Here is a 20,381-nt window from a genome sequence, read left to right as displayed (position 1 = left end):
TCGTGCCCGGGCCGCGGCGGTCGCGCTGGGCTGGCCGTGCCGCCCTCCGCGTGGCCGGTCCCCAGCAGGTTGCGGTGATGCTTTGCTGGGATGTTGCCGGCACTCTGAGTAACTTATGCTAAAGGGACTGAGTCATGGGTAGACCCTTGAGTGACTTAGCACGTTGAGCCTCAGTTTTCAAGGCAGCCTTAATTCAGACTGTTCGTTTGCAGGCTGTGCCTGTTTACTGATAAGTTGTGGTTGTCAGTTCTAATCTGCTGCTGAAATGCATCTCGTTTGGGGAGCTTGTTCAAAGCTACACTGTAAATTTTGCTTTTTCTGTTGCTGACTGTCCTTTCATGTTGTTTTGCCCTTAAAAACATAAGAGCCTTCTTCACTGCATTTTCTGTCGTCTGGAAGCGGCCTTTTATATTTATTCCATACCATATCTCCATTTTATTACAGCTATTAAAAATATATTTTCTTCCCATTCTTCATCTTAGTTTATTGATTACTTTTTCACAATTGAGCACAACTTGCATGGCTACTGTTTTAAGGTATAATAACATGCAAGTTTTAAGTAACTTTTCTCCCAATACTTGTTTCTACTGATTCGCTAGAGAAGATATTATACAATATAACCTATGGTTAACATGGGTTTAGGGGCTTTGGAGGATTTTTTTTTTTTTTTTGACAGTTGGTTAGTGGGACTAGAGATAAGGTGCAGAAGATTATTTAATTATGTCAGAAATATTAAGTATTACAAAAGAACACTTCTGCAAACATTTGCATTAAGAAGGCAAGAACACTCACCATACTCATTCCTCCATCATATGTTCATCATTGCTGTGCATGGGGAAAAGTGTAGTAGCTATTAATGCCACTAGTATTAATTACATAATTTGGTGTGCACAAAACATGTTATTTTCAAAGCATTCCCATCCCTTAATTAAAATACTTGCATGTCTTACAAACATACTGCGTAAGTGATGTCATCCTGACTTTGACAGATAGGTAACTGAGGGATGGGAAGAAGAACATTGATTTACTGTCAACATAAGCTTAATGTCATGAGAAGGGCTTGTAGCTGAATAGAGGTAACAGCTAGGGAATTCCTAGCTCAAATGCTTTGTATTTAGGCCAGTGTATTAATAGCTTAATAACATCTGCCTTGGGTAGTCCATATGTTGTTCTTAAAAAGATTTGATACAGTGCAGTGCACACTATGAAAACTGTAACAGGTTAGTTGCCTGTCACCATCTAGAGTATAGTCCTTTAGCTAGTTTCATTTAAGTAATATAGGCCTATGCAAAAGCTTGCTGTCTTTATACATGCTTCTGAGCAAAGCTCTTCTTCTTATKCCCTGCTTCTCTGGTTATGCTCAGCTGGCTGGACCTGGATCAGAGCCAATCCAGAAATAATACAGCCAAGTTAGCTTGGTGCTTTACTTGAGCTAATGTGTCATGCTGTAGAGCATCAGGATCAGAGCAGGCTTGCATCAGGCCACTTTGAATATGGGCAGAGCTCTCTTCCATTTGCAGATGTAGCCTAAAAGCTTCAGTAATTCTTCCATTTTTAGAGCCTGTCCTTTACTGTCAAAGATGAACTACTCTGAAAACCGTATATAAGCTTACTGTACTTTGTCATGGGTAGGGTTTCTTGGTCTGGATGGCTATTTTTTTTAATAAACATTAAATCTGGTTAAGAAGTAGCCTCATCCTTGTTCAGAAAATACTGAGGGATTCACTAACTGACCTTCCTTGCTGCATATTTCAGGTCTGTGATGGAGTACATTACTACACAGTTCAAATAAAGCATTTTGAGTCTGTTCTCTTAATATATTGGGGGATAGGATTAATTTTTACAATACCCTGTGGAAGCAAAATTTATTATTGCTGATGCTTGCAGAGTTTAATGCGGATTACTGTACACTAGGCATTATCAATTTAAGATAATCATGAAGATTGCCAAGTATAAGAAGTATCCTGCATGTAAGATTGAACATTGATTTCTTCCCTGGGTAATCTCATTTGAAGGAGCCAGGTAGGACGCCTTGTCCTGTTTGATAAGAAATGAAACTGTTTTGCTGCTAGTATGAAATACATCTTTATTGGAAGAAAAATCAGTATCTTTCTCTCTCGTTTTTTAAAGGAGCTCTGTTGACGGTGGAGCATGTGAAGAATGATGTCAGAATTTTGGTGGAAGAAGGCAAAGAAACCATGCTCCGTGTATCTGAGTAAGTGACTTTGCATCTCTCCTTTTAGCTTTGGGTCAGCAGTTCTAAAAATCACATGGTTGTAACATTGACAGTAACCTTTTTAGGAAGGAGGAAAAGAATATGATTTTATTCATCACTGCATTACTGTTGTCTCTTTGTAGCATAGACAAAACATTTACAATGTATACTTCATTTTCACGGAAAGAGCTCTGGTATTCTTATTTGCACACACTTGTGTCTGTCTACTCTAATCGCTTATATAGTACCGGTCACTTTGTTGTCTAGTTATTTGCCTTTTCCATGCACTGTGAATTATCAAAAGGGAAGTCATTTTATATTAAACAAGACTGTGTTCAGGTTTGCATGATTGCTCAGACTTATACATGTGTGATAGAATGACTTTAAAAGGTTTTTAAGGCACTGTTTTGGGCTGGCTGCTGCATAAAAGATGTGAAGGCACAGTGTGATTTCAAAAAAGTGCCAGTTAACTCTGTCCTGCTATCCTGTATATCCATCTGCGTTCTCTAGAAAGAAATCTGCAAAATTTTGTAGAAAGCCATGTTTTGCTCTACTAAGAGTAGGCTATCACTGGAATAAATATTTTCAAGTTTGGGGCATGAGGGTTTTTTGTATATATCTTGATCTAAGTAGGTTCATATACATATCAGAAATACAGCACTGATTCTATTAGTTTTAAGGAAGCTGCATTGTCATCTTAGATTCCATATCATTTAAGATATCCAGACATATGAAGAGATGATTTCCTGATACCTTAAATCCCATTGACACATCAGTCAAGTCGGTGGAAATCTCTGATGTCTAGGATCTCTAGTAAGAGGCACACTTTGGCCATGAACATCACAGTCATAACTTTAATTATTTTAACACTGTGATGAATTCAGAATTATATATTGTAATCAAGTACCTGATTGTGTTTGGTAAAAGAGGGGAAAAAGTTCTGTGCTAAGTAGTGTTGAGTAGATGCAGCTGTTGTTCACTCACTTACTGACAAACTTGTATTTTATGAGCTACTCTAGTAGTAAATGCTGTTAAGTCACTCATGCAACATAAATTGGTATTCCTGCACAGGTATACAATGATTGTAAAAATAACACAATATTTTTATGTAGTGTCATGGGGATCCTGATATGATATTCATAAATTAATGCTGATTGAGCTTTTCCACTCTCTCATGACCTTAGAGAGCTAGCCTGTGCCCGCATACATATTTCTGCAAAAGATCATAGCACCAGGGATGATGATTCACAGTCTTCAATCATAATGATTATGATGCTGGTTGTAAAAAGTTGTTTTCTGCTTAAAATGTTAGTCTTGGCCTCAGATATGAATCCTCTCCTTACTGCAGTCTCTGATCTTGTATGTTCTTTTTTGCCATGTCTACTGATGGCATTGAATTTATGGTTCTGAATTACAGTTGAAGCAAGATAAATGTGTCAGGTTGTACTGGGATTTAGTTTGTACAGCACTGGTAATTTTCAGTGCATGTTATGCACATGGGGAGATTTAACATATATAAAATACCTTAATTGGATGCTTTTTTTGCACTTTCATGAGTGAGTTTTCCACTTAGGTAGTTTTAGTCAGGTTTTGATTTAATATTCCTTTCTCAGTCTAGGTAGTATGTGTGTATATATGTGTGTATGTATATACTGATAGTCGTACGTGCACAGACTCCTTGTGTGACAGATGGAAATGATCTTAGAATGATATAAATTTGCATACTCAGCTTTGAAATAATCTGCTCTTTTATTATATTAAATAATTTTATACTAACATGCCTTATTACAACTGCATTGCAGCAACCCTTATTTTAGCTGTGATAGAAATGGTCAAAAATGTAAAACTCTCCTGCACTTCAGTCCCAGGTGGATAAGATCTAGAATCATGATTCCATCAGACAGGGTTTTTTGTGTGTTTGCATCATCTCAACCCTGGCCTCAGATTATGTTTAAGAAGTTATTTCATCTCTCAATAATGCATTAATCTTCTTTTGCTCACTTGTACAATCATTTTAAAATTTGATTTTCTATTTTAAAGACTCTTACAATTGTATTTGTAACTTGAGAAGCTTCAACTGAACTGATATCTCAACTAATGCTTTTGGTAAATGGATCTTATGGCATCAGTTCTGCTGAAGCTATCTTACTTTGGCATGACTTGAAATTCATTTGGGGTGTCCTAGACTTTGATTTTCAGGAAACCGTTAGTTTCAGTGACAGAATCACAGAGTCACAGAATCGCTGAGGTTGGAAGGGACCTCTGGAGATCATCTAGTCCAACCCCCCTGCTCAAGCAGGGTCACCTAGAGCACGTTGCACAGGATTGCATCCAGGCGCGTTTTGAATATCTCCAGAGAAGGAGACTCCACAACCTCTCKGGGCAACCTGTTCCAGTGCTCTGTCACCCTCACAGTGAAAAAGTTTTTCCTCATGTTAAGATGGAAGCGTCTGTGTTTCAGTTTGTGCCYGTTGCCTCGCGTCCTGTCRCTGGGCACCACTGAAAAGAGTCTGGTCCCRTCCTCTCGACACCCTCCCTTCAGATACTTGTACACGTTGATMAGATCTCCTCTCAGCCTTCTCTTCTCCARGCTAAACAGGCCMAGCTCTCTCAGCCTTTCCTCATAGGAGAGATGYTCCAGTCCCCTAATCATCTTTGTAGCCCTTCGCTGGACTTGCTCCAGTAGTGCCACATCCCTCTTGTACTGGGGAGCCCAGAACTGGACGCAGYACTCCAGMTGTGGCCTCACCAGGGCTGAGTAGAGGGGGAGAATCACCTCCCTCGACCTGCTGGCAACACTCTTCCTAATGCACCCCRGGATACCATTGGCCTTCTTGGCCACAAGGGCACATTGCTGCCTCATGCTTAACTTGGTGTCCGCCAGCACTCCCAGGTCCTTCTCMGCAGAGCTGCTTTCCAGCAGGTCAACCCCCAACCTGKMCTGGTGCAKGGGGTTATTCCTCCCCAGGTGCAGGACCCTGCACTTSCCTTTGYTGAACTTCAKGAGGTTCCTCTCCGCCCACCTCTCCAGCCTGTCCAGGTCTCTCTGAATGGCAGCACAGCCCTCTGGCGTATCAGCCACTCCTCCCAGTTTTGTATCGTCAGCAAACTTGMTGAGGGTGCACTCTGTGCCTTCATCCAGGTCATTGATGAAGAAGTTGAACAAKACTGGACCCAGTACTGACCCCTGGGGGACACCRCTAGCTACAGGCCTCCAACTAGACTCTGTGCCACTGATCACAACTCTCTGAGCTCTGCCATTCAGCTAGTGACATGACTTAAATAAGAGAGAACATTTTATTTGTTCTTTTTAAAGTAATGCTTTGAAATGCAGTTAAACATCTAACTAGCTGAAAAGCTTGTCACTAATTGTCACTAATTTGAGGTACTGAATTGTGTTTTAAAATACAATTACCTTAAGCCTTAAGCCTTAAGGCTTGTTTTTGAAACCTTAGCTTCAAAACTTCATGTGGCAATAGCTCTTAAGCAAACAAACTAAATGTTCATGGCTTTAYAGAATGTTTTAATATACTTGCATCTTATCAGGTAACAAACAGCAGTAGGGCTTTTCCGTTTTGCGTCATGAATATGTGCATGCATCAGAGTAGTGTTGCCCTTTGAGAGAGGCAAATGTATTTGACCTCTGCAGAGAACCGTTCTGCAATGCTTTGTACAAATGAGCTCAAATAGTGATTTATTACAACCAGAGATCCTGTGTTTTGTCTTATGTCTTATATATTGTTTTTTTCCCCCTTCTCCTATCTTGCCTCACCTTCTGCTTATGCAAAGAATGTTGTATTTTAGTATGTAGCAGTTCACAGCATTATCTATAGAAACCTAGTATTTCTTTGCCTGTACTTGCTTCTGGAGTTAGCAGTCACTAACTGCAAAGAGCATCCTTAATGTGTTGTACACTTTTCAGAGAAAGGAAGCTAAGTAGTGGTATATTTGTGTTGAATGGGAAGCTTTTTTCCCCAAAGAAAAAACTTTCTAGGCACAGGTAAGGTTTTACTCAGAGTAACACTTATCTTTCTCATATTTATTCAGTTTTGTTTGAGTGATCAAGTGTATTTCCTTTAGTATGAACTAGTGAAAACAATAAAAATACATTTCACAGACTTATTTACAGGTGAAATGTTTAATTGTTCTCAGTCTGGAAAAGCTTTATTAAGCAGTATGAAGTTATAACAGGACATATTTTGCATATGTTGATCCCTGATTAGCTTTTGTTTTTAATAATAATGTAAGGATCTTCTGTATACTGGAGCCTAGAAGCTTGAAAATTTAAAAGAAGAGAGAAAAAAAAAAGCAGAAATGAACTATGATCTTGTAAATTTTAATGCAGTTAACCTAATGAGACTGGCTAATCCATTTATGCTAAAAYGGGAACCATTATAGTGGTTCATATATCAAGAAGGCTTTTATATCTTTCCAGGACTTTCACTGATCTTTGCAAGGTTTTTTAAGGCCTATCAAAAATTCTTTTTCATTTTATAAAGGACATGATAGGTGCACCAGGAAGAAAATTACTTGCTTGAGGTTGTTCGGCAAAATAGTGGCGGAGACAGAAATGAAACCTTGTCTGGACAACTTCCAGTGTAACATTCAGTCCATTAAATTGAGTGGAATAGAACACTTAGCTCTTTTTATTGATGTTGATGCTTGTTTAGAAGCAATTGGAGCTTTAAGTTTGAAAGCTACCCCTATGCAAGATTGTGGAGATAAGAATTATCTGCAGAATTAAAGATTGTGATGCTTCTTTCTTCCAAAGCTCTTTAGTAAATATTAATGATCTACCTTAAATGGTTTTGAAGCTAGATTTCTCACAGTATGCAGCTTTTGGTAATACTGTATGTGAGATGGAAAAGGGAGATTAAAACATAGATAGCTGTTGAGAATTCTCACTTCTGAGTGGGGAAAGCAAGTCTTTATCTAACTGGAATCGGATACCAGATACAGATCAGGTATCACCGGATTTTAAGCAGAGATGCAAACGTAACTGTGGACAACTCATTTTACAGCTTAAATTTGGAAAAAAGGCATAGGAAGTGTTATGGGTAGGGGGCTGTGTTTGTGCATATGCGGTACTGTGTGCTTTAAGATCTTTGACTGCTATTGTAATGTTGCATATATACACTTTACCTTAGATAGTACCATTAGATTGCCATGTTTGGACAACTTAATCTTCTGTCTGGGGAGAAGACTGGGTAAAAATAAACATACAGGAAGCCACGTCTGTTTAACAGGGGACAGTCTTTAGTGCCCGTGTGAATTGAGCAAAGTAAATAGCAAACATACAAATTTTTTCTCCCTCTGACTTAGAGCCAGGATAGAGACCTCTCTGTTCCTCTGCAGATTCTCTAGGAATCCTCTTCAAAGTCATCCTTTGGTAGAAGAAGAAAAGAAAATGTCAAGTTAGCTCCTTATGCTCTGGAAAATGTATTTAGCTCAAGTTATACTTACGCATTCTCTCAGATGTGGAGAAAGGATGTTTTAACTTTGAAAGAACAGTCAAAGTTTTATTATCCTTCATTTCTGTCTGTTTAAAGAAAGTGTTTAATGTTTAAAAGCTTATTGTTACCAGGTGTAAAAACAGATTGCYTTTTTTTTTTTTTTGCCTGTTGGCTTACTCAGAAATGATTTTTCATTAGCTTTACACTTTTTTCAACTATGTGTGTACAGTTAAAATTGAATTGGAAGTAGTAAGTTGATATACCTTTATTTTATCTCTTTCTTTCTCTAGCCATGTTGTATTTACCGATGTGAATTCTATAGCTCGTTATCTGGCTAGAGTTGCAAGTTCTGCTGGGCTGTATGGTTCGAATCTCTTGGAGCACACTGAGGTGAGAAGTAATCATGTGTTCCCCCCACCCCCACCCTTGTCTTTTTTTCCCCCTCTTTTGGCCAGTGGTCAAAGTGTTTTTGTTTGAGGAATTTTTCTGTTGTTTTGCATTTTATTATTAGGTTGAGGGTCCAATTATTTGGGATGCTGATTCCTCCCCCCTGCCCCCCCCCCCAAGCTTGCTCCTTCTCTGGAGAGTCATAAATCTGAACTTAGAAAGGCTTATCCTTTTCCACCCTCAACAGCTACTCCTAACTTGACAAATCCCTAACATCACAGGGTAATTCAGGTTGGAAGGAGATGTCTGCTGTTCTCCCTTTTCACTTTCTTCAGCTGTGATGCCCTCACTACCGTGTAATACTTCAACATACCCAGTGACACCATAAGACACTACGTGCAGTGACTTTCCGTTAGAAAGTAATGCTTAAATTAATGACAAAATATCCTCCTGTAACTTGTAAATATGTGCTCCAAATATCAAATCAGTTTTTGGTCTATACAATGGGCAAACCATGTCCATGATTCCATTCAGTGCTTGAGACCCAAGCTACTTGCTTTCTGGTTTGGGAATCCAGCAAGACTGCCAAATTAGTGTTAGGTTCCTTCACACAAAGTCATGTATTCCTTAATGTTTCCCTAATGGTGCTATGAAGGCACTAAAATTTGTATGCCAAAGAGAAAGCTTTTTCAGTTATCCTTGCTTATACAAACTACAAAAATGTTGTTACAAATATTGGATATGATTTGAAATAAGAGGGAATTCTTCCTGAGTCCAGCTCAAAGTAACCATATGCTGAATTTTAAATTGCTGCCTGAAGCTTCCAGAGGAATTGGAATTTATTTCCTCTGAAATTTGGGGAGGGAACTGAAGGACTTGATTCAGTTAGCTCCTCTCTAAAACTTTACTTTAAACTAGTAGAAGTCAATCCTCAGCCCTCATAGCTGGTTTCAAGAGAAGTGTTGCCTTATATATTGCTTATATAGCATTTAAAAAGTAGGATGTGTGTGGCTATTTAGATTTTCTGACCAGGAATACTCTTTCTAAGTTAAGTCCTAAGACCTCAGCAAGCAGGCTTTCAAGATCAGCAATTCTGATAAAATACTTCTTTTCACTTTTGCATCTTTCAAAAAATAAAGTTGCGCTTTGAGAAGTACAGTGACAGCTGCATTTGCAGTGGAAATATTTTGGAACATAACTGCAAATGACTGAACTGAATTCCATGGCGGTGTAATTACATCTGTGCCTGCCACGTTGGCTTGAATATTGGAAGGATTCCTAACGCAGTTTACAGAACACTTGCACATGAAATAGAGACAGAAGACTGTAAGAGACACTTACAGGCTCTTACAGAATTAAGGGATTTAGTTTATAGGAAGGGCTATATATCAATGAAAAGTCTGATTCTTAACTCTTTTTTTTTTAATTTATGCACCAAGATGTATTTCCTTTTATAGGAGAAGATTGTTTTGCAGGGGTGGGGAAAGGGAAATGAGGGGTGTGGGGGGGATTGTTTCTTCAAAGCAAGAAGGACATGAGGTAGAGTAGATAGGGAGCAAGGGAAAATGGCATACTAATCCAGTAGCAATACCAGGTAGATCAAATGGGAAATGCATGTGGTATCTAAATTATTGAAGGATGATGGCGGTTATTATATACCATGTGTGTGATAAATAAATACCTAAGAATTGCTGTTCTTTTCCCAATAATGGGAATAGCTTCAGTAAAGTCAGTATAGTTTCAGCAGTTTGTATACATCCTGAAGGAAGAAATTGGATTTAATCGCTTAATATAGTTCTGGGTGAATGTTTCAGTGTATTTTATTTTGAAGGTTCTTTGAACGTATATTGTGATTTATTGTCCAATATATTTAATGCTTATGTTCCAGTTGATATTTTCTGTTCAACTATTAATTCATTGTATATCACCTCTGATTTTTTTTTTTGACAAATTTCTTTCTCATTCCTTTGCTAACTTTGAATGTTTTGTCTCTTACAACTAGATTGACCATTGGCTGGAATTCAGTGCTTCAAAGTTATCTACTGCAAGCTTGTTTCTTTCAGCAGTCCAAGAACTCAACCACTGTCTATCTCTGAGAACCTACTTGGTCGGAAACTCTCTGAGTCTTGCAGATTTGTGTGTCTGGGCTGTACTGAAAGGTATCAGCAGGTGTTCTCATTTTCATTGGTTTGCTATCATAGTAGATGAGAGTTCTCATATTTCCTTTTTTTGTGGCTGCTAGTGGCAAATCTCAGCTGTATGCCAGACTGTATGCTGCTTTGCATACTACTTTGGTCTGTGCATTACCAGTGATGGGAACAGTATAGTTTAGGTAACCCTGGGATTCTATTTTTTTTAATCCTATGGTTTTAATGTGGAATTTTGTAGGATGTAATTATAGATGGATCAATGTAAAAGGTTTCTTGCTGAGTAAAACTTTTAAATAAAACCTGTAGCTTATTTAACTTATTTTTTTTTAATTATAAGAATGTCTTTTCATTATCTGTTTCCTAAATAGGAAAATTTGCCTTGGCCTGAAATTTTGGATTTATCAATTAAATTATTCTGTAATATAGAGTAAAATTATATAAACAGACTTTTTGGTTTCATTATGTTAGTAGAAGAATATATTTCTTTGGTTTTTAGTTTGGGTAATTAAAAGAGGTATATGTTAACCTTTGAAGGGTATAAGATAAAGCAAACTTTGGGTTTGTTTTTTAAATTTAAAAAATTTTAAAAGCGTGTCTAAAACTTAGATGCCAATCTGTCACTCAACTATGACTAAATTCCTAATGAAATAAAAATACATACGCGCGCGCACACACACACACACACACACACACTGTAAGATTAAAGGCTAACATCGTTCAATATTTTTTCAAAGTTGCAGCTCTTAGTGTAGAAATTAGAAATGAATGTATTCCTTCAGTTTTCTTCTGTTGCCCAATCAGAATCTTCCTAGTGAAGTGTGTGCCTTGTCCCATGTCATTGATATGCAGCCCTCAGAAATAAAGAGTAGTATTAAAACATGCTTTGCTTTCAGTAAAGTTTAGAAAACATTGAATATAAACACATTAGTGGGATACCTTTAGTTACATGTTGAAAAAAATGTTATTAGTTTTGAGGTGGGTGATACAAAGAAAAAACATGTGTTCCCCACCCCTCCCTCTTCCCCTTTGGTGTATCCAAAAAGGAATGCAGTATGTTTTGTTTGGGGATTTTTTTTTCCTTTAGAATGCCCCATGTATCCTCATAGCTAGTTGTCTTTGCAAAGAGAAAATAAGCAGTTTTTTTTTTTTTTTAAATCACAGTCTTTCTTAGTTTTAAAATTGCTTTTGGTAATCGCTCTATTTTCATAAATTAATAGCTTGAAAAATTTATTTGCCAACAGGTAATAATATATGGCAAGAGCAGTTACAGCAAAATGAAGCTCCAGTCCATGCAAAGCGATGGTATGGCTTTCTTGAGGCACAGGGTGCTTTTCAATCAGTAGGAGCCAAGTGGATTGCTGGTGCACCAAAGGTCAAAATGGTAAGCTTTACTCAGATTCTCTGAAGAGAGTGGCTTTGTTTGTGTGAATACACTTATAAGGGACACTTTTTTTGTAGCTCTTTTTTAAGTTAGAGAATTAAAAGGAATCAGCTGTACAGTAAATGAAATTTTTGTAAACTCTTGTTTAAGAAAAATGGGTAATTTCATTTTCAGAACTGAATATGTGGTGTAGTCAACACTTGAATCATGTGATTCATGATTCAACTCTCAGTCAGTGCTGCTCTCTAACTGCACTGTTTGTTTTTTCTAACTAGGATTTTGAGATCCTGCTAGACCTGCAGAGAGAGCAGTCTTTGGTTGACTGAACTTGTTAATCCTATGTTGGTTTAGGGCAGTGAGATGATTAAAACTTGGCTAGCAATTATTTTCTTTATATCTAATAAATTAAACAACTTGGTGAGACTTTTCAGTCCCAGATTAAATTTGAAGATAGAATAACTTAAAGCTCCAGAATTAATCTTGTTTTGATGTGCTGTGAGTAACGTGAAATTTGTGAAAGTGTGAATTTAGGACCTATTATGGCAGCTCTTTTTCTTGTCTGTTCTGAAAGGAAACCTTGGAGGAGAAACTTGCATCTTAAGTTTTATATCTGATTATACAGATATTGTGATCTGTTATTATGTCTCTTAATTTTTAAGGCAACGGAAAAGAAAGCAGATGTTGGCAAGTTTGTTGAACTTCCTGGTGCAGAGATGGGAAAGGTCATTGTAAGGTTTCCTCCTGAAGCAAGTGGGTAAGAAACATAAGTACTTTAAGAAGATTTTGTTTTTCTTTTGTTTTGTTTTTCTCTCCTTGGAACACAAAAGGTGCTTTGGTGAGGATGTTAATCAGCTTATCAGGCAAGACTCCTAAGTTGAAAGATTATCTACAGCTTTGTCCACATCTACCTTAGAGCTGTATGTCTACTTGTCTGTGACACATTGCAGTGTGTTACCTAAGCTTGTAATAGGGAGGTGAGTTGGCAGCAGGCACCATGCTGCTGTTCAGAAGTGGAATGAGGAGAAGCACACGGAAGGCATTTGCATGGATGATGGAGGCATGTGCACTTATAGGAGATGTGCTGTGTAAATACAGTCTTTGTGAGTTGTATGAAAGGATGCATAGTGCTTCCTAGAGGAGCTGAGAAAGGAAAGGCATATGGGGCTAGCCTCCTTCCAGTAAGCTTAACACCAGATGTGTAAYGGAGGCCTTTGTTCCAGGGGTCCAGACTATATGTAGCCCAAAATAACCCCCTCAAATATACAATGGAGATGTGATGAGCCTCATCACCAAACTCTCTGATCTATTGATCTACTTCTATTACACTATGTTAATAAGCAATGTAGTGAACATAGTTGTAGTCAGAAGTCACTTAGCAGTTTAGAAATGTTTTCTCTATCAGGGATTATTTACCATGTCTGTCACATACTTAGAGTTTTACTGTATGAATCAGTAAGTAATCAAAAATATCATAACCAATTTCTTGAATAAAAATTTCAGTCAGCTTTTTGTATGCTATTTCTTTTTAGAATTGCCTGATAAGCTATAAAATTGCTGTAAGTGTATTTCTTGTGTAAGGTTCAGCATCATGTGACTTCTGTAGTAGTGTTTCTTATTCTAGTAGTTCAATATAAGCTGTCGCTCAAATATGAGTTATGTATTACATGTATGTATATAACGTACACCTTTTAAAGTAATGCAAGAACAATATTAAAAAGTAGCTTTAGTGGCTTAATTCTGGTGTTTTATTTAAAACACTGTTCTTTAGGTGCCTGTGTATTTATAATTTTTTTAGAAATAATTTTCCTTTTGAGGATTTCAGATTTTTATATTTACTTTAAATTCACAGTAGTGATTTTTCTCATTAAAAATTTAAAATAAGCAGCATTTCAGAAAATTCCACACTTGTGGATGTGAGAGGTTCAGATTAACTGGTAGCTACTACACCACAATCAGTTAATCTGTAAAACTGAAGATAATAATTGCTGTTCTATCTTTATATCCATAGTGACATTTTAATTTATGGCTTTAAACATTTTTAACAGATACTTATTAAGATTGTAGTAGAAAAAACATAACCTGCTTTTATAAATGCTGGGTGTTTCAACAAATATTCTGATTTTTGGTTTGGTTTAGCTAATACTTTCCATTCCAAGCCTTCCCTCACAAAAAGAAGAAAGTCTAACAGAAGAAGTGCTGATGTATATTTTTCTTTTGTTTCTTTTCAGATACCTGCATATTGGTCATGCAAAAGCTGCCCTGCTCAATCAGCACTACCAAGTTAACTTTAAAGGAAAACTTATTATGAGGTTTGATGACACAAATCCAGAAAAAGAAAAAGAAGACTTTGAAAAGGTTTGATGACAGAACAGTGAAATCATTCACTGTATAAGTTAATTCAAAGTTAAATGGAATGCAGATCTGCTGTTGCACAGTGATCTACTTTGCAGGATAGTAGTGTTACACTTGCAAACCTATGCTGGGAAGAAATTTCATTGTTTACTGTAATAAAGCTTAAAACCCTATGGTAGCTTATTTCTTCTTTCTCCAATATTTATTTTATAGTATGTAGATATAAGCCTCTTGGAATACACTGTTTGCATTTCATAAATACTGCTGGCTTAAATTTGTACAGAAAATGTGAAATATATCAGGTGCTTAAGTTGGATGCATTTTTAAAACATTTAAAAATATATTTCTTTGCTGCAGCTTTCTCAATTTGTAGCATCTATGAYGTGGAAAGTGATGTGACGTAAATATAAAAATTGTTTGGCAAAAGAGGTTTTCAAAACTTCCAATGTTTGCCTAACCAGTTTTCACCAATTACCCTCTTTTGGGAATGGCTTCAGCCCAGCTGATCTTGTTTGAAGCTAAATGAGTTTTCATTGTCCATTCCAGACCTTTTTCTATGAGTCTATGAAATATTTACTATTTTTACTACTCCTAATGACAAGGCATGTTCATAGAATTCATCAAGGAGGCTTTTTTTTTAGTTGCCTAACGTTCTTGCTAATCAGTCTGTAACAAGTAGTTTGCTTTAGCTTTTGTCTCTTTTTTTTGTCCAACCTCTTTCTTGAAGTTGTCTGTCTGATCTCATATAATTACAGGATGCAAATTAATGACAAGTGCATTTATTTTTGCTCATGCATGTCATGTTATTCTTATGGCTTTATCCTTCCTGGACAATGGAGTATTTAAAACACCAGATCTGGCGTAAAGAGGATGGATGTTTAAGAAAACTTGCATACCTGAATATTACAGTATACACTTTGACACTTTGCAGGTTATTCTTGAAGATGTTGCAATGCTTCACATCAAACCAGATCAATTTACATATACCTCAGATCACTTTGAAACAATAATGAAATATGCTGAGAAGCTTATTCAAGAAGGGAAGGCATATGTGGATGACACTCCTGCAGAACAAATGAAAGTGGAGCGTGAGCAAAGAATGGAATCTAAACACAGAAATAACTGTAAGATGCCTTATGGTTCCCCTCATGCTTTCATATCTTTTTAATTTAGCAACAAAACTTGTTTTTTATGAACAAAGGTATATCTCTAAGGTGTTCGTAGGAACTTGGAAATGTTCAGTACTTTGTTCTGCAAGGCCGGGAAAAATAAGTGTAAATTTAGACAGATGTAGTAAACTTGTGTATGTATGAATTTGTCTTCAATCATTACAATTTTTAAAAAATTCAGAATGTGAAATGTGTGAAAATGAATTCCAGTGTCTAAAGAGGGGGTGATGTTGCTCTTTGTTATTGCAGTAATAAAACATGGTTCTGTAGTCAAGTTCATTATATGATTAAATTTRTTTATTTTTATTGTTCCTAGGTGTTGAGAAGAATCTCCAAATGTGGGAAGAAATGAAAAAGGGAACAGAATACGGRCAAACTTGTTGTCTACGAGCAAAAATAGATATGAGTAGTAACAATGGATGTTTGAGGGATCCAACTCTTTATCGCTGCAAAAACCAGCCTCACCCACGTACTGGAAGCACCTACAAGTATGTTCACTTCCTTTTGGGTGGCCTGTGATTTTGTTGTTGTTTGTTTGTTTGTTTGTTTTTTCTTTTAAGGGTATTTACAATTCTTTAGTATACTAACTTTTTTTTCTACTTGGAACTGCTAGCATTTTTCAGTCAGAATATATAATGAGTTCCTTAACTTTCTGAAGCATCTGTAAATGATTTTTAAAAGGTGAAAATTAGCCATCATGGTTACCAGTGTGTATTATTTCAATTTTGGTCCACCATACGTTGTGTGTCAGTGAAGAGCTTTAAGTCAGAAGGTGTATTAAGAGTTAATGGCTGTATCTCAGGTGACAAAACTGTTCTGTCTAGCTATTAGAACTTAAACATAACCTTGACAATTTTACATTATTGCTGCAAAATATCCTTGAGCTGCTTACCTGCGTGGCGGCCTCCTTTTTCACAGCAACCGCTTCCTTTGTGCAGAGTGAAGAATTGCTGCATGTGCATTGAAGTAAGCCTACCCAATTGCTGGAGGCTATGGTTCAGTGCTTATTTGAAGCTTCTATTTCCAGCCATACAACTCGGCTCTGGTAGATTTGACAGCATGGAAACATTGATTTAATGTGTGTATAATACTAAAGTGATGACTGTGGGTAGAGGTTTGTTTTTAAAGATGAAAACTTTGCACATTATTTGGCTAACTGATGCTTCAGTTTGCTTCTTTTTGATATTGAAGCAGAGAGAACTAAGACAGCATTTTATATTTAAAAAAAAAAACAGTATAGGGTTTTTTAATTTATTTTTGAATGCTAATGCTATGATCAATTAATTTCTTGAAGGCTTTGTGTTTGCTTTAAAAATGTATTTTCCTCTGTTTGAATTTTTTTTATGGATGAGCTCTGTGGTATATGTGCTATTTCAACCAAGTCTTGATGTGAAAGCCTTGAGAATCATAGACTATAAATATTTGGAGTGGTGCTTTGAAGGTTTAAATGTAAGGAAAGTGTTTTGTTCTGCCTTGCTAATTGAAGGTCTTTTTTGTCAGGGTTTACCCCACATATGACTTTGCCTGCCCCATTGTTGACAGTATTGAAGGTGTCACACATGCATTGAGAACCACTGAATACCATGACAGAGATGAGCAATTCTACTGGATCATTGAGGCACTGGGCATAAGGAAACCATATATCTGGGAGTACAGCCGGCTAAACCTCAACAACACTGTGCTCTCTAAAAGAAAGCTTACATGGTTTGTCAACGAAGGGCTTGTAGATGGATGGTAGGTTACACAGTTGTAGTTCAGCATCGTTCCTTAAGGTACTCATGACTGATGCAAGCATTCTCTGCTTTGGATAGTGCTTAAACATCAAAACAGCATGAATGAATATTTAAACAATATAAGAACACAAATTACAGCAGGCAAGCTGGCTTGTGAACATACAATGTATCTGTCTACGATTCAGTAACTGTGTATGTACGTACTCATGTCCTGTAATAAACRTGAGGTAGCTTATCTCTGGGCTCTGGCTTTTGCTATGAGGGCTACTCACATACTTTCCACTCTAAAAGTCATGGAATAAATGCCTGAACAATGCCAGAAGGGGATCCAAGTTGAGGAACTTCTGGTCCCATCCATCTAGTCAAATCCATCGTGCTTCCCTCCCTCTCAGTCCCCTTCTCTCCTCTGCCATCTTTCTGTTCTTATATTCTTTTTTTGTGCGTTAACTGGGTTTCTGCAGAAGATAGAGGGTACTTGGTGGCCTGGTAGCTTAAGCATTTTCCTGGAGAGGGTGCATGGTGGGTTCACACTTCTGCAGGTAGTTTAGAGCCTAGAAAGGCTCCTTCTTTGTTCTTTCCCATAATGACCTAGCTGTGGGAGCACACCCACTGATATCCTCTCCTCTTAGTACAGGAGTCTGAAGAACTTCATTGCTGATGCTAAATCAGACAAGGGTTTGTAGCATTTTATTTATCTGATTGTGTTGGAAGCCTAGATTCCTAGTAAGTATGGAGCCACGCTACTAGAGCCAAAATTCTACTTTATGCTACTGGTGTAGCTGGTCTTACTATGACCCCTCCCTTCATAAGCCTCCCTGTTAGGACCTCAGCAAGGTGTAATTCCTATTCCTACCAACATATATCTTACATTTCAAAGTCAGCTCTTCGATTTCTTGTGTAAGAGAAGAAAACCATAGAATTCTATCACTTATGTCATTGAGAGGTGATATTGGTGTTATCACTCATCTTTTTTGTTTCTCCTTAGCAAGAAAGAATCAAGCCCAGTTGTTTAATGGGGTTCAGGTGCAATTGAAAAGGAAGTAATGTGATGGGGACATAATTTGTGCCTTGCCAGGTCTTCATAGAGACTTAAGATTGAGTAGACGTAGAAAAGAGCCACTTCACAGAGAGATGATTTCCATCCCAGGGGTGAAGCAGAAGGAAATCTGCGCCATACATATTTGATGGATAAGAGCTTAGCCTTTTCAGTTAGGTTAGCTCTTCTCATCTCTCTCTAAATTTACCCAAGCAAAATAAAGTGAAGCTGTGCCATTTATATGGCACCACTATTAAAGCTTTTGATCAGTCTGTCTAATAGGTAAATTCAGTGTGTAATACTGATGAATCTTCCTTTTCTACCAGGGATGACCCAAGATTTCCCACTGTACGTGGTGTCCTGAGAAGAGGCATGACAGTTGAAGGGCTAAAACAGTTTATTGCTGCTCAGGTGGATGGTTTTTTTTACTTTTTTTTTTTCTTTTTTTTCTTTCCCTGATTCTTTGAGTCTCACTTGCTAGGAACAAGTTTACATGAAGTTTCAATTAAAATATTTGTCACTTTGAGGTTTCCTCTTTTGAAGGCTTGCTGTTCTCATGCTTAAGGTTTCAACAATATTAACACATATGAACAGATCCTGGCAAAATGGGGTGGCAGGTTTCTTACTTAAGTGTTTTGCAAGCTGAAGATTCCTTTCTAAACCATTTTGATGAAAGCTTGTAGTAGAGGGTGTGTAGTCTTTAAAGGACTTTGTTTTAAGTGGGTCTAATTGCTAGATTATTTTTTTTAATATATATATATATATATATTTTTTTTTTTTTCCAGGGCTCCTCTCGATCTGTCGTGAATATGGAATGGGATAAAATTTGGTCTTTTAACAAAAAGGTATGTGCTTATTTTAATTTGATGCTACCCTTAATATCCTTCTTTCTGGGATATGTAGTGAATCCAGTGTTCATGAAGTGCTTACCACAACAAGTAGCAGTGGCAATATGTTACATCATTTGGCACACTTTCAGGAAAATGGAATGTCGCCCTTTTCTGACTGGAACTAGCACTAATCCTACTGATTCTCCTACACCAATATTTACTTGTTTTACTTAATAGTATGGGGAAGGGTAATGATATTTGCTGTAAATCTGATATGAAAACTGCATTTCATTTTTCTGCTTTCAAGCTGCGAGCTATCTGTAAGAAGGTATTATTAATGCTTTTTACCTTAGCATATAGCTTACAGTGCTGTAAGCATACATAGCATAAGCTATCATTTTGCAGCTTCATAGCACAGTCATATTTGCTTATATAACAGGAGCTCTACAAACTCACTGAAAATGCATTATTCCTAGTTTTAAAATGCTGTCCAGTTCTGGTTTGGCTTATTTGTTAACATAAATGCAAATCTTATTCAATTTGACTCATGTTGGCCACTTTTCCTTTCGGTGGCAAAYGGAGTAAGATGCTGGGTGTACTGCCTCTGTAGATAAAGCCAGCRCTGCTGATGTTTCTGACTGAATGTCAAATAAGGAATACTGCATCATGACATGGTTAGTTGCTTTTTGGCAGCGGATGCTTGGACACTATAATAAGGCGAATTATTAGAATGCTGACTGCATATTTTGTGTGATTGTGGAAACACCTGTTATCTTGCATTGGGATTCCTGCTTGTTTTTGCTTAGACTGTACCCAGGTCTGTTCATTTAAGTAGCATTTGCTTGTCTGGCATGTCTTGTATTCCTTCATGTATTTTGCACTTGGTCTTCTAAGTACACAAAGGTTTATGAATTGGTTCTTTCTGTTGCTGCATAGATATACTTATGACTAAGAACTGGATTTGGGGAAAAGTCCTTAATGGTTAGTGCTGACATTTGGCTTTCAAACTGAGTCTCTTACACCTCTGACTCCTTGGACAGTGCCATATTTGTTGGCCAATTTTATTTGCATCTATCTGTGCAGATAGTTTGGAATCTGTAATATAAGCAAAAGCAGTTTTTTGCACRCAGGTTGTTTTGTCCTGGGCTTGAAGACTTTCATAGTGGGAGAGCTCTTATTTCTTTCCTTTTTTTTTTTCTTTTTTTTCCTTTAGTACCTGTCATCTGAGGAAGGGTTGTGGTTTTTAATGATTAAATATAGAGCCTGGTAATAACACTGTAAAATTCAGTCACTTAGTTATGAAAATTATGATATTAAATCACATAATTCACCTCTAGTTTGAGATGCATACACAAGTCCTTTTCTAGAGTCGTCTAACAATTAGGAGTGCAACTTCAGCATTTACTAACTTATGAATATGTGACTTCTTAAAGTGTATCATCATATTGCCTTACTTGCTAGAGTCAAGTAATAAGATGCTAAATACTTTTTCCAAAAATTGCTGTGTAGTTTTTCACTTAAGCATGAATAAGCAACAAAAATAAAGTTACTGCATATTAATAAAGCAGGTGTTTTCCTTTATTTTAGCTTCCAGTTAAACTGGTAGACTTCTGATAGTCCTCTTAAATCTTAGACAACTGTTTTACTTGAATTATGTTTAAGTGCTTCCAAACAG

At 37.0% G+C, this 20,381-nt stretch overlaps 1 protein-coding gene across 2 annotated transcripts in view; it reads left to right on the top strand.

Annotated features, from left to right (window-relative positions):
* Positions 1-20,381, top strand: part of EPRS (glutamyl-prolyl-tRNA synthetase) — a 42,452-nt gene that overhangs the window by 660 nt on the left and 21,411 nt on the right. For both annotated transcript variants that reach the window (XM_026066567.1, XM_026066566.1), the window contains exons 2-12: positions 2,131-2,215; positions 7,959-8,058; positions 10,058-10,214; positions 11,447-11,586; positions 12,246-12,340; positions 13,815-13,941; positions 14,870-15,062; positions 15,424-15,595; positions 16,608-16,841; positions 18,203-18,287; positions 18,662-18,721. In XM_026066567.1, the coding sequence (XP_025922352.1) occupies positions 2,131-2,215; positions 7,959-8,058; positions 10,058-10,214; positions 11,447-11,586; positions 12,246-12,340; positions 13,815-13,941; positions 14,870-15,062; positions 15,424-15,595; positions 16,608-16,841; positions 18,203-18,287; positions 18,662-18,721 (1,448 nt within the window). The remainder of the gene's footprint in view (positions 1-2,130; positions 2,216-7,958; positions 8,059-10,057; positions 10,215-11,446; positions 11,587-12,245; positions 12,341-13,814; positions 13,942-14,869; positions 15,063-15,423; positions 15,596-16,607; positions 16,842-18,202; positions 18,288-18,661; positions 18,722-20,381) is intronic.

The sequence above is a fragment of the Apteryx rowi genome, unplaced genomic scaffold (assembly GCF_003343035.1).
Source record: "Apteryx rowi isolate R43461 unplaced genomic scaffold, aptRow1 scaffold_243, whole genome shotgun sequence".
NCBI classification, from domain to species: Eukaryota; Metazoa; Chordata; class Aves; order Apterygiformes; family Apterygidae; genus Apteryx; species Apteryx rowi.
The sequence above is the reverse complement of the archived record's forward strand: the minus strand, read 5'-3'. Positions and strand labels throughout refer to the sequence as shown.